At 52.8% G+C, this 14,683-nt stretch overlaps 1 protein-coding gene across 1 annotated transcript in view; it reads left to right on the forward strand.

Moving 5' to 3' along the window:
- Positions 1-14,683, forward strand: part of SYNJ2 (synaptojanin 2) — a 98,664-nt gene that overhangs the window by 30,736 nt on the left and 53,245 nt on the right. Inside the window, 2 exon segments of the mRNA XM_041744518.1 lie at positions 3,337-3,607; positions 7,836-8,061. Coding sequence (XP_041600452.1) covers positions 3,337-3,607; positions 7,836-8,061 — 497 coding nt within the window.

The raw sequence follows: 14,683 nt of genomic DNA on the forward strand, positions 1-14,683 counted from the left end.
CTGCCACACAATGTGATCAATATGAGACGCAGAAGCATGAAATATGTGACATTAGGATGAAATCCTGGGTGGATGTGGGATGGAAATGCAAGGACAATCCCATCTGTTAGTGAAGAACTTAACTTGTTTGTGCGTTCCTTTATGAAATCAGAGCCTAGAATCCACTGGGTGATGGTAAAGAGGCCTACAACACTTTCATTTTTACATGTCAACATTTGGTATGTGCTGGAAAATATATTATTCACAACCACTTAAACTATTGAGGGAACTTGTGTCAGTTTCCAAAGGACTGAGTGGTGCATTAGCCACGCACATCCCTAGTGAGACAGTTAAGTCCATGAGATTGGAGACCTTGGGGCCCGATGGAGTTGGGGAGTGGGACCCACGTGTGCGTTGTGGGGCCAATAGAGACTAGCCGTACACTTGGGCAGACTATTCCCTTGTGTGTAAGATGGGACCATCGTTAGGCACATTGGTGCTCCATCAGCAAGGATATGGGCCAGAGCACCAGCTCTGGAAGCAGACTTGGCCTGAGTAACTTGCCCAGGTGGTAGAGCCCAGAAGGGGCTTCAAATTCCAGTTCCTCTTCTGTGTCACCTTGAGTAGGCTTCTTAACCTCTCTGTGCCTCCATCTGCCTCTCTGTAAAATGGGGCTAAAAGTGGTCCTACCTCCATGGGGTTGCTGAGGCAAAGTTCATAGAACAGTGCCTGGTGCCTGGTAAGCACTGCCCTGAAAATCCACTGTCATTAATCTGCTGGGTTTCCATGTGCTCCTACAGTGGCTTTTTGTTGTTGTTGTTAATTCACCTGTGCCCTCTCCTGAGCCCCCTCATCCCAGGACTCAGGAGCTTGAATTCTCATTTAGTGTAAGAGCCTTTTCATGCCTGCTGCAGTCACCTATCTGAACCTACCCCAAGCCACTGCCCTGCACAGGAAATGCCTACTGTCTTCAAAGCCACTGGGACTCTTGCCAGGGACTCGGTCCCCCCACGCAGAAGCTGTTGAGGAAGTGGTGCTAGAAATCCACTCCACAGCTTGGGTAGAGAGACATAGTTTTCCGTGCCTCTCCTTGAACCCACTCTCTACAGAATCCATTCTTGGGCTCCTAGCCTGGACCACAGGGACTGTCCCCTGGCCATGCCTCTGACTCTTCTTTTTTTTGTTTTTGTTTTTAATTAATTTATTTATTCATGACAGACACACACAGAGAGAGAGAGAGAGAGGCAGAGACACAGGCAGAGGGAGAAGCAGGCTCCATGCAGGGAACCTGACATAGGACTCGATCCTGGTTCTCCAGGATCACACCCCAGGTTGAAGGCGGCACTAAACCGCTAGGCCATTGGGGCTGCCCACCTCTGAATGTTCTTGAACTCTGCTTTCCCTGCACTGAGCACATCCAAAGAGGCAGATGGGATGCCTGGGCATTGATTCTAGCACAGGCTATGGGAATAATTGTATTTGTGAGGCTATAATTCGAGGATGTCAAGCCCACACAAACCTCACCTGTCTTCAAAAAATGATACTTATCCTTACAAAATCCAGCCCCCGATACCTATCACTGTCCACAGCATAACTGCCTTATCCTTATGTAGCTTTAAAGTAGTTTCCTGATAAGCTGCCTGGGGAGGTGGGTATGAGTGAGCATGGTCACCCTGTAGGTCCCCCCAGCAAACATGGTAGGAGTGGTGACCTAGTTATCAGAGGAAGGCATCTTAAAAAAAAAAAACAAAACCCAGATGTGTCCTGCCTGGCCCTGAGCAGCACTCTTCTTTCTATAAAGCGTGAGGAGGGAGTGGGGGCCACACAATGAGCTGTGGGCCTTAAGGGTCTTTTATCAGAATGTCCAGAGATCTAAAACATTGACCACCATGGCTCCAGATAGTGACTTCTGACCATTTGGAGTAGATCTTGCTGGGAACAGGTCCTTTAAACCTCAGCAGGGTGAGAAGAATCTCCTCTGGACCAGAACCATGCAGAAGGCCTGTTCTGAAGGCCACCCTGAAGGCCAGTTGGTCACCCAAGTTACATCTCAGGCCCTCTCCTGAAATAGAGGGGGGCATCGTCCCTGGTGTCCCCAGAGCAGAGCCTTGCCATGTACCTGTGACTCACCGGTGTGTGTTTATTAGCACCTTTGTGTGCCAGGGGCCTGCTGTGCAGTGGGGGGGTGCAGAACAGAAGGTTTGGTGGGGTCCCCGGAGAGGGGTGTCTCGTTCTCCTGGCAATCAGGTGAGCATCGGTATGGGTAACCCTTTCACAGGAAGTGGGGAGGCTTGAGCTGCCCTCTTGCTGGCTTATGTGGGATGTAGTCATCCAACGTTTGCCATGTGCCTTGCTGGGATTTAACAGTGAACCAGAGTCCTGCCCCTAAGGAACCCCCAATCTACTGGGGACACAGATGGGAAGGAGGTTGTTAGCTTTGCATATGTGAGGGCTAACAGGGATGCTGTTGGCATGTAGGAGGGCACATAACAATGTCTTGGGAGAACAGGGAATGCTTCCCAAGGGTGGAGAGGAACTGTCCTGGAGAGGAGGGACTGAGCTATGGGTGGTCCTGATGAACCCCGGGCAGGCTTGTGACTCTGCTGGAGGCAGGGCAGGCGAGTGGGGAAGGCGTTGATGGACAGATGGTGGTGGGGCATCCCAGGCAGAGACAACATCGTGGGTAAAGGCTCAGGGGTGCGAGGGCATGTGGCACATTTGAGATGCCACAGAGGACAGCCCGTGAGAGCTGCTGGACCAGGGGTGGGGAGGAATCGGGTGGTCGGCCCTGGGGGAGTTCCCCTTTCAGTCCTGGGGGAGGTGGGATTGTGGGAGGACACATGCAGAGAGGGAGGTCCTCCATCAGGCAACTTTGAGAGGCGACTCCAGTGACTGAGCTTGGAGGACTGACCCCACCCGGGGGCCCTGAGCCAGGTGCTGCCTGAGGATTTGTGGAGAGGGCGCACTTGTGAGGCTTTGGGGTAGCAGATTGAAGGAGAGGCCATGGGGCCCGCAAGGTTCCAGGCCAGTGATCCTCTGGCTAGTGGGCAGCAGAATGATCTGGATGCTTGTGAAAGCCCAGGTGGCTGGTCCAGCGACTCCTGGTCCAGCGGTCTGGATGGGACCAGAAATTCGCATTTCCAGTGGGCTCCCAGGTGGTGGTGGTGGTGGTCAGAGGCTACCTTCTGAGAACCAGGCACCTGGCTTTAGGCTCAGGTGACAGAGATTCCCGGGCTGTGAGGGAGCAAACACAGCCATGTGGTTGCAGTGGAAACGTGGGCGCCCGTCCCCTGTGCGGCTGTGGCCTGTTCTACCGCCAGCCCGATGTGGTCCTAAGCCCTCCTGTTTCCCTTCCAGGCGGGGCCTCCCTGAGCTTCCTGGTTCTGGTGACAGGCTGCACATCCGTGGGCAGAATTCCAGAGGCTGAAATCTACAAGATCACCGCCACCGACTTCTACCCTCTACAGGAGGAGGCCAAGGAGGAGGACCGCCTCGTAGCCTTGAGGAAAATCCTCAACTCGGGTGTCTTCTACTTCTCGTGGCCCAATGATGGGTCTAGCTTCGACCTCACCGTCCGGGCGCAGAAGCAGGGCCATGACAGCTACGAATGGGGGAGCTCCTTCTTTTGGTGAGGGCCCGGGGTCGTCTCTTGCCCCCTGTCCCCCACCTCCGTCCCCCTTGGGTCATGTGGAGGGTAGGCTCTGATTGGCACCTGTGTCCTTGCTCTCCGCTTTACATCATCCCTAGGATCCTGGGCTACCTCTGAGAGCCCAATCGTTCTCAGCACAGTGAGAAAAATATCAAAGCCCCATCCCCACTCCTGAGCCCAGGGAAGGGGTTCAAATAGGTCTACTGTAGATTTAGGAAAGAAACTCTCCCTAAGTAGAGAGCATAAGAGCCAACATCTGCCAGGTGCTTCCTAAGTACCTGGCTGTGCCCAGTGCTTCTGTGGTCCTCTCAGCAATCCTGGTTACCCTCTGGTGCACATACATTTACCACTGATGCTTATAAGGTGCTCATGTTCTAAGTTTCCTGCAGGTAATAACTCAGAATCCTCATAGTAACCCATAAGGGAGGGTCTGTTTGTTATGCCCATTTTACAGATAAGGAGACTGAGGCTTGAACAAGTGAAGGAACTCGAACCCAGGCATTTTGGCTCCAGATCCCACACTGTTAATCACCAAGCCAAACCAGCTCCTCCAACAAATAGGGAAACTGAGTCAGCCTGCCAAAGTGATGTGTGGTCATGTGATAAGACATGTCCTGAAGCCCAGACAGAGGTGCCTGGATTTCTGTTATGTTTAGGGTTTATTCGAGTGCTCCTTCATGGATGTAGCTAGGTGTGGATGACTGAATTAAATATGTAAATTATCTATTGCTCTTTCTGGACCCTGAGGCTCACGACCCTGGCAAGTCGTGGTGGGGAGGGGTGGCGCGGTGATTTACACAGACCAGTGCCAGGCCTGTGTTGTCAATTGCTGTTCCCCTCGGATTTGCCAGGAGACATGTGAGAAGTGAGTCAGAAGCCAGTGTGATGAAAATCGTGCTGTAGAAATTGCTCCAATATGCCTCATCTACTGGATGTTCTTAGAATTGCAGTGCTGGCTCTTTGCAGCCACCCCGGTTCTCCAGCCCTAAGACAGGGCCAGTGAGGCTTATTTACATCCTTTATTTGCAGCTGCCTCCCTCCCCTTGCCCAAACACAGAAAGTCATAGGGCTCCTTCACTGGATAAATGTTTTTTCCTTGATGCTTCGGGCCCCCCACCCCTGCCTGACTTCTGCTTGGAGAGAGAGGCTTCACCATATCCTGCGCTGTGCCTCGGCAACCGTCCCCCCCCCCAGTCCTCTTGGGCCGGCTGGTTTTGTTGAGTTTTTTGGGCAGTATTGTACTTAAACTTGAAAACACCTGTGACTCTCCTGCTGATCTTGTTAAAATGCAGATTCTGATTAAGCAGGTCTGAGGGGCCGGGAGGTGGGGGGTCAGACTCAGCATTTCCAGGGAGGTGTTGATGGTGGCTCCTGTCCTGCTGGTTTGAGGCCCACGCTCAGAGGAACAGGTCCAGAGGATGGTGCTTCTGTGAATCACTGATTCCTTTTGCAGGGACCAGCGGGTGCAGATGCTCCTGAAGTCAGCTGAATTCAGAGATGCAAGGGCTGGGGGTTATGAGGTCTATTTGTGCGAAGGCCGCAGAGCCACTTCCAACAGGGACTGTCAGGCAAGGAGAGGCGAGAGGTCTCCGAAGCTGTACCATTCCTGGGCAACATCGGAGGACCATAGGGGGGGCCTGGGGAACTGGATGGCCCCGGCACCATTGTGACTGCTCCTGTTGGGCCTCGGGCCAGTTCGGTGGCTGGAGATGTGAGCCCCACAGAGAACAGCAGTAAGGGTGCAGGTTCACAGGGTGGAGGCTGAGAGGGGCTTGGGAAGGGGGAAGCCCTGAGTGGCCACCAGACCGTATCTTGAACTGAGAAGATGCAGCAGCTCTTGGGTGGGGGTGGGGGGTGTGCCAAGGCCTCCGGGCCACACCATACTCCAGGGCGTGGTGTTTGGGCAGCGCCCAGGGAATTGACCACAGCTGAGTCGGCCCCGACCAAGTGGTCATGGGCTTGATCGCTTAAACCCACCATTTGGGGTACTGTGTGCCAGGTCTGGGCCCACTTGTGGAGTCAGATGGGGTCAGCACTGGATGCAGCTGGTGAATGAGGGAGAGTGCGCGGTGGTTTGAAGTTGTTTTTCTAGGCTGGTAATTGACCCCACGGATAATTGCTTCCCGGTATAATGAAAGCCTGGGAGGAAACTCAAAGTGGTTTTCCTTTATAGATCTGGGTCTCTTCCTCTGGGGAGAAGAGCTGTCCTCCTACAGAGCGTCAGGCCAGTGTGGCTACAAACAGGGATATAGCGTTGACAGTTTGGCAAAAATCTCCTTTGCCTGACCCCTGCTGACTGGCCGTGGCCTCAGCCTTGTGGCTGGAAGGCTGGAATATTCCAGAGGCTTTGCCTTGATACCATATGCAGATTTAGTTTGTTACTAAAGCTGGTTCATCCTCTGAATTTTAGAGAGTGATTCAGAAGAGGAAAATGCATTCTTGTAAAGCAGGGCTCCATGATCATCATTTTTCAGGCAGACAAGCACAGCGGCTAGGAGAGCTCGGGAGGGGGCCTCACGTGGCTGCTCCCGGAGCGGTGGGATCTCTCAGCACCCAGTGACCAGGTACAGGTGGTCATGCTCACGGTGGGGGCAGCTGGCCTGAGGCCCTGGGAACCTTGCTGCTTGGAGAAGCCACCTGAGACATCAGGGCTCCCAGAACACTCCTGAAGAAATGAGAGAAGGCTGCTATCTCTAAGGAAGGCTCTAGGGCAGCAACAGTGCTGCCTTTTTTAAACAAATAGGGCATTGTGATCTAGATTTGCTTAATACCCTGTGGGAGAGAGCCTTCTGGGAAGGTTCCTGCCTCCCTGAGCTCCTTGGAGAGGCCTAGGAAGCGACTGCTGCTTGGGTCCCCTGAGCTCCCGAGTGGAGCTGGGCCTGTAGTGTCAGGGGTCCCGGCACCCCTCTGAGGCCTCACTTCCCAGAGTGGCAGCTTGGGCTGAATAAGGTCGAGTGGGTGTTGGGGAAGCTGAGAGGGAGCCAGAGAAGGTGGTGGCCAGCACAGGTGCGGCTGTACCTATGGGACCTTCACTGAGAGAGGACGCAGGCCTGCAGCTGGCAGGGCCAATGAAGAGCTCAGGCTCCCAGCTCCTCGCTGAGGCTTATTGGCTCCAAGACCTTGGGCGAGTCCTGTACTTCTCTGTGCCTCAGTTTCTTTAAGATGGCTGAATGATAATACCTTTCACAGAGGGCCTTTGGAGGATGAAGTGAGTTAATCCATCCCAAAGCACTTAGAATGGTGCTCAGTGCACTTGATAAATGCTGGCTTTTATCCTCCTCATGGACCCCAGGGATTCCCAGAGCCTCAGAACAACCCACTGGATATGGGGACAATAGACTGGAACTTTTGTTGCTCTTATTTTCATCTCATCCTTTTTTTTTTTTTTTTTTAAGAATTTATTTATTCACAAGAGACAGAGGGAAAAGCAGGCTCCTCGCAGGGAGCCTGATGTGGGACTCAATCCCTGGACCCGGGATTACGCCCTGAGCTGAAGTCAGACACTCAACCACTGAGCCACCCAGGCATCCCTCATCCTTTTTGAAAAAAAAAAAAAATTTATTTGAGAGAGAGCATCCACAAGCAGGGGAGAGGGGCAGACAGAGGGAGAAGCAGATTCCCCGCTGAGCAGGGAGCCCAGCACAAGGCTGGATCCCAGGACTCCCAGATAATGGATTGAGCCACCCAAGTGCCCCTTGTCTCATCCTTTTTTATACTGGATTGCTTCCTACTTGGGATAGGCTATACCTCATGGGATATGTACCCCTTTAAATAAGCATGTCTATATTTCATGATTATTTTTATCAGTTATTCAATTACAAAGCCTGTGATTAAATTTTTTACTGATAGGATTTCTGATTTTAAGATGTGAAGGCCAGGAGTATAAAGGGAGGCCCCTCCGACATTCCCTGGAAGGTGGTGGTTGGCTCGCCCTCCTCGTAGGGCTTCCATTCGCTGATTCTGATGCCCGCAGTGGTTTTGGAAAGGACCCCTTCCCCACTGCTGCTTGCTGGGTGTGTGTGGGGGTGCGTATGTGTCTCAGAAGCACGTGTGAACCGCCCTGGCCCCGTGCCCGGAGCCCTGAGTCCACCAGGGGCACCTTCACCCCATCCTGGGCCGGGTGCACCTGCCCCTCTCCACGTGCTCAGGCCCAGGGGTTCCTGGAGGACGTGCAGTGACCCTGTCGCCGTGGGGCTCTATTTTGCAGGAACCAGCTGCTGCACGCTCCCCTGAGGCAGCACCAGGTGAGCTGCTGCGACTGGCTGCTGAAGGTCATCTGCGGCGTGGTGTCCATCCGCACCGTGTATGCCTCGCACAAGCAGGCCAAGGCCTGCCTCATCTCCCGCATCAGCTGCGAGCGTGCCGGTGCTCGCTTCCACACCCGCGGCGTGAACGACGATGGCCACGTGTCCAACTTTGTGGAGACTGAGCAGGTCAGTGCCCAGGCGGGGGTCGGTGGCACCCCGTGGTTCCGAGGGGACATGGCCACCGTGTATGGTGCATTTCTGTTTGGGGCAGAAGAGGCCTAGGCGTATTAGAGGTTGTTTCTGGTGATCGTGGCTCCTTCCTCTGATTGGAAACCAGTGAATCACTGGGGCTTTACCTGCAAATGTGGCCTTCAGTTTGCCTGGGGTATCTTTCTTGATTCACATTTGCTGGGGCAATACTGACAGCTAAATGGAAGCAGGAATTTTGCCAGAATCATAAAGGGTGGCAGTTGTTTGAAAGCACAGGCAATGGATGAACCAGCAGGGTTGGAAAATCTTCTTAAGACAAAAAGTAGATCAATAAAACAAGGATGAGAGGAGAAACAATTTTTCATTCTAAATCAACCGAAGCCTGTCCTAGCACCTGGGAGTTGCAAAATCTGCATGTTAGGCGGTACTTGCTTTCGGCTTCCATGAATATAACCGTCTGCTTAATCTCATTGATTTTTTCCCCCCTAAATTCTGTTCTCATTTCCAGAAATGCTGTCTTACACTGGTTTTTTCCTCTCCAGGTTGCAAATCTGTAGGATAATGCCACCTTGGAGACTAACAGGTGAAATAAATTATAAGAAAGGCAAGCCCCATGAAAGGCACAGGTGCAGCGTGGCTGTGGGTGTCAGCCTGCAAACAGCCTGTGTTTATTTAGTAGCGAAGTGGCTTTGCATCCTCTCCTTCCTGCAGCTGTGAGAGGTGTTTTCTACCAGGACTTGAGCCAGTTTAATTCAGCACAGATTTGAGCACCTGCTTTCTATGTGTGGGCTGCCACCTGCTTGGGCTTAAGGTGAGAAGGTCCTCTGGAGTCAGATGCTGAGAGGGAGCACATTGAAACAGGAGCTTTGAGAGGAGCAGCAGGGGCAGCTTCTTGCCTAGGACTTCTATTCATTCTGTCCGCACTCCTGGATATAAATAATATCTGGTGAAAAATGTCAGAGAAAATGTGGCCCCTAGATGGAAGACAGTTTCTTTTTTTCTTGCTCATGTCCGCACGATGAAAAGTACTTTCTTTTGTTTGCATGGCCCGCCAGCATCACCACTGCCCATCCGAATGCTTAGCCTTGTGTTCTGAGCCTTTGAATCAGTGCATTCAACAGATCTTTATTGTGTATCACCTGCCATGGGCTGAGTCTTGTGCCAGGAACTGGGGGCCAGAGGTGCAAAGCATATTGGTGCAAATCAAAATACTCAGACCCCTGAACCTGCTAACTGAATCAGATTGAAGAGGTTTTCATTGGCAGCCCTGGAGCTTGGCCCCTGCCTCGCTCTCCGTCCGGCCCTCGGGCAGATAGTCCCTTATTTGCTCTTCTTGTTCGGTGTTCCTCAGAATTTTGAGTTTCAACCATTTTTTTTAAATTGGGGTTTTGTCTATTGTATCTTACCAAGTCATCAGAAAAGCACCTGCCCTGCCTATCACTGTAGTTCCTGAGTGATTTGGGCATTTTAATGCTGAAATCATAGGCTGCTAGAACAAAGTGCCACCGACGGGGGCTTAAAACAACTAGAGTTTATTGTCTTATGGTGCTGGAGGCCGAAGAAGGTCTGAAATCTGGGTGTTGGCAGGACCATGCTCCCTCTGAGCCTCTAGAGAAGGATCCTTCCTGCCCTTTCCAGTTCTGGCCACCACCCCTACCTTGTTGCAGCCCTCCCATCTCTGCCTCACCTTCACGTGGTGAGGTGAGGTGTCCTCTCCTCTTTGACAGGAGACCCACCCTCTCCAGTATGTCCCATCTTAACCGGGTCTGCCGTGACTGTCTCCAAATAAGGTCACACTCCCAGGTGCTGGGGATTAGGACGTCAGCATATCTTCTTGGGGCACACAGTTGAACCCTCTGATAGAGACATCATTCAGTGTTGAAGGACAGTCCTTTAAATGCAGTACCTTTAGCTTTATGAAAAATCCTGATACTGCCCTTTTCCCATTTTTCTACAGATGAAGGCTGGGGACTTTGCTCTGATTATTTCATCTGTGTGTGTGCCTGGTGACTGGCATTTGTCCCACGTGCCCAGTTGCTTGGCCTCTGGGACAGAGACCTTGTTGCCCCGTGGCCAGCCCAGCAAGGCCTTAGAGACACCACTGGCCTGCCCTCTGGCTTCCAGAGCCTACAGCCTGTGCTACTTAAATAGCCTCTACCTGCCTCCCTTCTCAGGCCTGGGGAGCGGTTTCTTGGTTCACGAAGCCTGTATGGTCCTCCTAGTTCATGTTTTCTCTCCCTTTTCCTCTCTGGCCTCTGGATCAGAGGTTTTCCTGATGAAACCCTCTACCCAACCTTGCTCCAGAAGCAGCAGATGAGCAGGCAGGCAGCCGGGCGCCCTGTCTGCTGTCCGCCCAGAGATGGCAGGCAGCTGTGACCAACACAGGGCTACTTGAGCCCATGGCAATTTTGTGTTTATGGGACATGTAACAGGGTGGGAGGTGGGGAGGGGGCATGGTGGCCTTGCACCCAAAGCAGTTCTTTGTGGGGCTACTCCCAATAGCCCTGCATGCTCTCCCGGGGTGATCCATGCCTTCGGGGAACCCTCAGACTGTGACCACCATGGTGTGGGGGCCAGAAGGGGGGGTGGTGGCGAGGAAGGCCCCCACCAGGGGTGGGGAGGAGTCAGTTCCCAGAGCCCACTCCCGTGGTGTTCTCGTTGGCAACAAGAGAGCCAACTTGGAGCCCCTTGGCTGGGTTTGGGTGTCAGCCTGCCCAGTCAGGGAAGCAGCAGGAGCAGGACAGGCAGCTTCAGGATCCTGGGCGCGCTTCCCATAGTCGTGCTCAGCGGCAGGGGTCCTGCCTGCAGAGAGCTGGGAAAGCCCACAGAGCAAGTGAAGGCAGGGTGGCAGACGCAACCAGTGCCAGGCGGGGAAGCCAGGGAGGGAGAGGAAGGCACAGATGCTGTTGATGGGAGCAGTGCCCGCGTACGCCTCCCTAGGAGAGCATCCTGCCCAGGACACCCTGACAGTCCCCTAGGGAGCCAGCACAGCCCTGATGGGGGTCAGCCGCTTCCTGAAGCCAGCTCCAGGCAGTGTCTACCGCAGGAGCGTCATCCCCTTTTCAGAGGCAGGATGAGCAGCCATGGCCAAAGGAAAGCAGCTGCTCCCCCGGAGAAGCAAGACACTCGTGTTGCTCTCACTTGTACAAGAGAGCCATTTGCTGTCTGCCTCTGCAATCATGGAATGTTTTGTTTACAGCCCTTTTAGCAATAGAAATGCTTAGGTTGCTCTCAGTTGTTTATTTTAACACAATCTTTTCCTAAGTGGAATATATCCTTAACCAGTGTTCCTGCCAAGCACAGCTATGCCTTCTCCCACCAACCCCGGCCCCACCACGACCTGCTGGTGAAGGGACTTCTGGGTTTTGGCGCCTGGGAAGGCTGTTCAGCCTGCAGGCATCTGCTCAGCTCAGGGGCAGCTTGGGAAGGGGAGCACACAGGTACCATTGGGGCAAGCTGCTGTAACCCTGTTGAAGTTGGCCCATTAGGGCCTGCGGTGATCTGATAGGGTTCTGGAAAGCCAGGCACATTCTGCTGCCTTGCATCTGTGGGACAGAGACTGGCCTGGGTCAGGACAGTGTTACAGGGTACGGTGCACCTCCCCACGGTCGTGGTGTCTTTGCTCATGGTGATGGCAGATTAAACATTGCATCTCCGGGCCTTTGAATCAGAGTGATACAGTAGGCACAGTGGGGCTGGTTCTTTCAGGTAGCATGCTGTTGCCTGCTCTGTGACCTGACATTTAAAAAAAGTGGCAGGCTTTGAAACATGGGCCCCTCACCAGGGAGGGGCAGGCAGCGTCTTGGCAGCAATTAGTGTTGAGCGGCGGCAGGAAGGAGCCTTAGCTGGGTCTGCTTGGCTCCTCTTGGCGGTTGCCCATAGGTCACGTCTGGCCTATGCCCCTGCCACGGAAGCGAGGCTCTTCAGACCCAAGCCTGTGGCCACGTGGGAGTGGAAATCCTTCACTACATGCACGAAGGTGGCTGATGAATTGCCACACTCTACTCCTTTGCAAATGGTGGGACTAGCCAGAGAGCAGACTGGCCCCCGAGGCAGGGCCTCTCTTAAACTAAATGTTCAGGGAGCCAGAAAAGGGAGGTGCTTTCAGCACCACCCACTCTGCCTTGCTTTAACATTTTTCCTAAGAGGAATGAACCAGCTTTCTTCTCCAAGGCATGTGCGTGCATGTGTAGTGTATAAGTATGTGTGTCTGGGGGAGCGGGGGTCATTGTGTGCATGCACAGGTGTGTGCACTTGTGTGGTGTGTGAGTGCCTGTTTGGGTGGTATTTTGTGTGTGTGTGTGTGTATGGTGTGTGTATGGCACATGCATGCGTACAGGTGTGGACCACATCTAAGTCTTCCTGGGAAGAAACCAGGAGTCCTTTCGGCTCTGCTGTGAGTCATACCTGGTGGGATTGCTCGGCAGCTGTGACTCACCATGCAGAAAAACAAAACCAAGAAAGTCCCTTTGGTCTACTAAAGAAAAAAAACAGATGAAAAATATTTGGCTTTTGAAGATAAGGCCACTGATTAATCCAGGAAGGTTGGGATGACTGTGTGTCCTCCAAAGAATGCAGCAAACTTGGAGAGCACTGGTTTGCAAATATCTCACCTGGAAATGGAAGTTGAGCAAAAGCCTTTCAGATAAAGGAGCATCTGCAAGGTTGCTTCCTTTCTCTTGAGGATTGTTGGGTTTCTGCTCCTACTACTCCATCAAAGGGTCACTCAGAATTGCCAAGACCAGGTGTCCTGGGCCTGGCCTGGTGTGGCCCTGGCCACTGCTCAGCTATGGTCGACTCCCTACCACCACTTGTGTGCCTTCATTCTGCTCCCCACAGCCTAAGCCCTGCTCACCACCACCACCCCACCCCCTCCGTGCTCTGCCCCCTGCCTGGTCCATCAGTCCTCTGCAGGGGTCTCATCCGCACTCCTGGGCAGTGCTCTCCTGGCCTGCAGAGCAATGAGCCACTGCCCTGGATCACATTCCCTCATTACTCATTTACTCCTCCCTGGGACCAGGTGACAGTAACTCTGTGGAGAGAGGGAAACTGAGGCCAGAAGTGGCTAAAGAATGCGTCTAGGGTCACCCTACAGGGCATGTGGGAGCCGGCAGGTGTCTCAGTGCATGTGCTGACCAACTTTCCTAGTACACCCTCCTCTCCTCCCCCTGGGATCTAGAGGCCCTTGGTGAAAATCACATCTATGAGATGAGGCATCAAGCCTGTCAGCAGTATTAAAACCTATGTTCTTTAGCTCAGAAAGGAAAGCACCCCAAATCCACTGCTGGTGATTGGTCAGCCTTGTCTTGTTACTATGGCAATGAAGAAGGTGGTCCTGATGGTGAATGGGACACAACTGGAATATCTTCATGCCAGGAGAACTTCAGAAGCCTCATTTCTTCCTGTTCTGGGTTGGGGTCTGGAGGGTGGGTGGCTGGGTGGGTGTTTTCTCAGGCTGGTTCTGTCTATGCCAAGTTAACAGCTCAAGAGGAGTGTGATCTAATGCTGGAAATAGCTTGTTTAGCCGTGTTAAAGTGAAGGGTAATAGTTTCATGGCTTAAATCAGGTCCTGGCACTGTTAGGGCTGTCCTTATAGAGAAATGTTAGCTAAATTGGTTTCTTTCTCAGTAATCTGAACCTGTATATTCTCTCTCTCTCTCTCTCTCTCTCAAGATTTTATCTATTTATTGACAGAGGCAGAGAGATAGCATAAGCAGAGGGAGAAGCAGGCTCCCTGCTGAGCAAGGAGCCTGATGTGGGGCTTGATCCCAGGACCTTGAGATCATGACCCGAGGCCAAGGCAGACACTTAACCAACTGAACCATCCAGGTGCCCCTGGACCTGTATGCTCTTAATCTCACTGTAGGCAGTGATGCCTCCATTGGTTTAAGCAATCTTCTTTCTTCTGTTTTTGTTTCTTTGTTTTTTCCAGTAGAAAATAGGGGTAGCAAATTTGTTGGTAGTCCATATCTGGAAACAGACAAGTTCCTAATCCAGTGCTTTTCCCAGAGAGGAGTTCAGCTCAACTACAAGAGCTACCAGGCTCCCATAATTCCTGCTGTCCCAGGGAGCTGTGGGTCTGACGCTCAGGTCCTCTGCTGCAGAATTACTAATGCATGTGTGATCTGAGCGTGATCTAGCCGCATGGAAAGCTACCCTGTAAAGGAGCAGGCTGGTAAGAAATGGAAAGGATCAGCAGCGTTGCCCAGGTTGGCCCTGCCAGGCCAGAGTAGAATTACTCAGATAAAGGGCAGTGCATCTGATAATTGCCACAGCCTCCCCCTGTGATGCTCAGGACTGCAAAAGTCTCAGGACTTTTGTCCCCTTAACACTCTCTTGCACTACAGTGTTGGGGGTGGGGTGGGGGGGGGCATCTGCAGGCAGATGAGCTGGTTCGCTCTGAAGTAACCTTGCGTGCAGTGGGGACAGAGCTCCGATCTTCAGTGGGTAAGTATGCTCTGCTTCCAGGCCTGTGCTCCCATCCTGGAAGCATGTGGAAGCTGTGCTGTGTGTGTTGACTTCGTGGCAGGTTGGAGAACATGGGCCAGGAGCAACTACCAGTTGCTTGTGTCTTGAGTCATCCTTATGGTGTCAGTGA

This window comes from Vulpes lagopus, chromosome 2 (assembly GCF_018345385.1).
Source record: "Vulpes lagopus strain Blue_001 chromosome 2, ASM1834538v1, whole genome shotgun sequence".
Lineage (NCBI taxonomy): Eukaryota > Metazoa > Chordata > Mammalia > Carnivora > Canidae > Vulpes > Vulpes lagopus.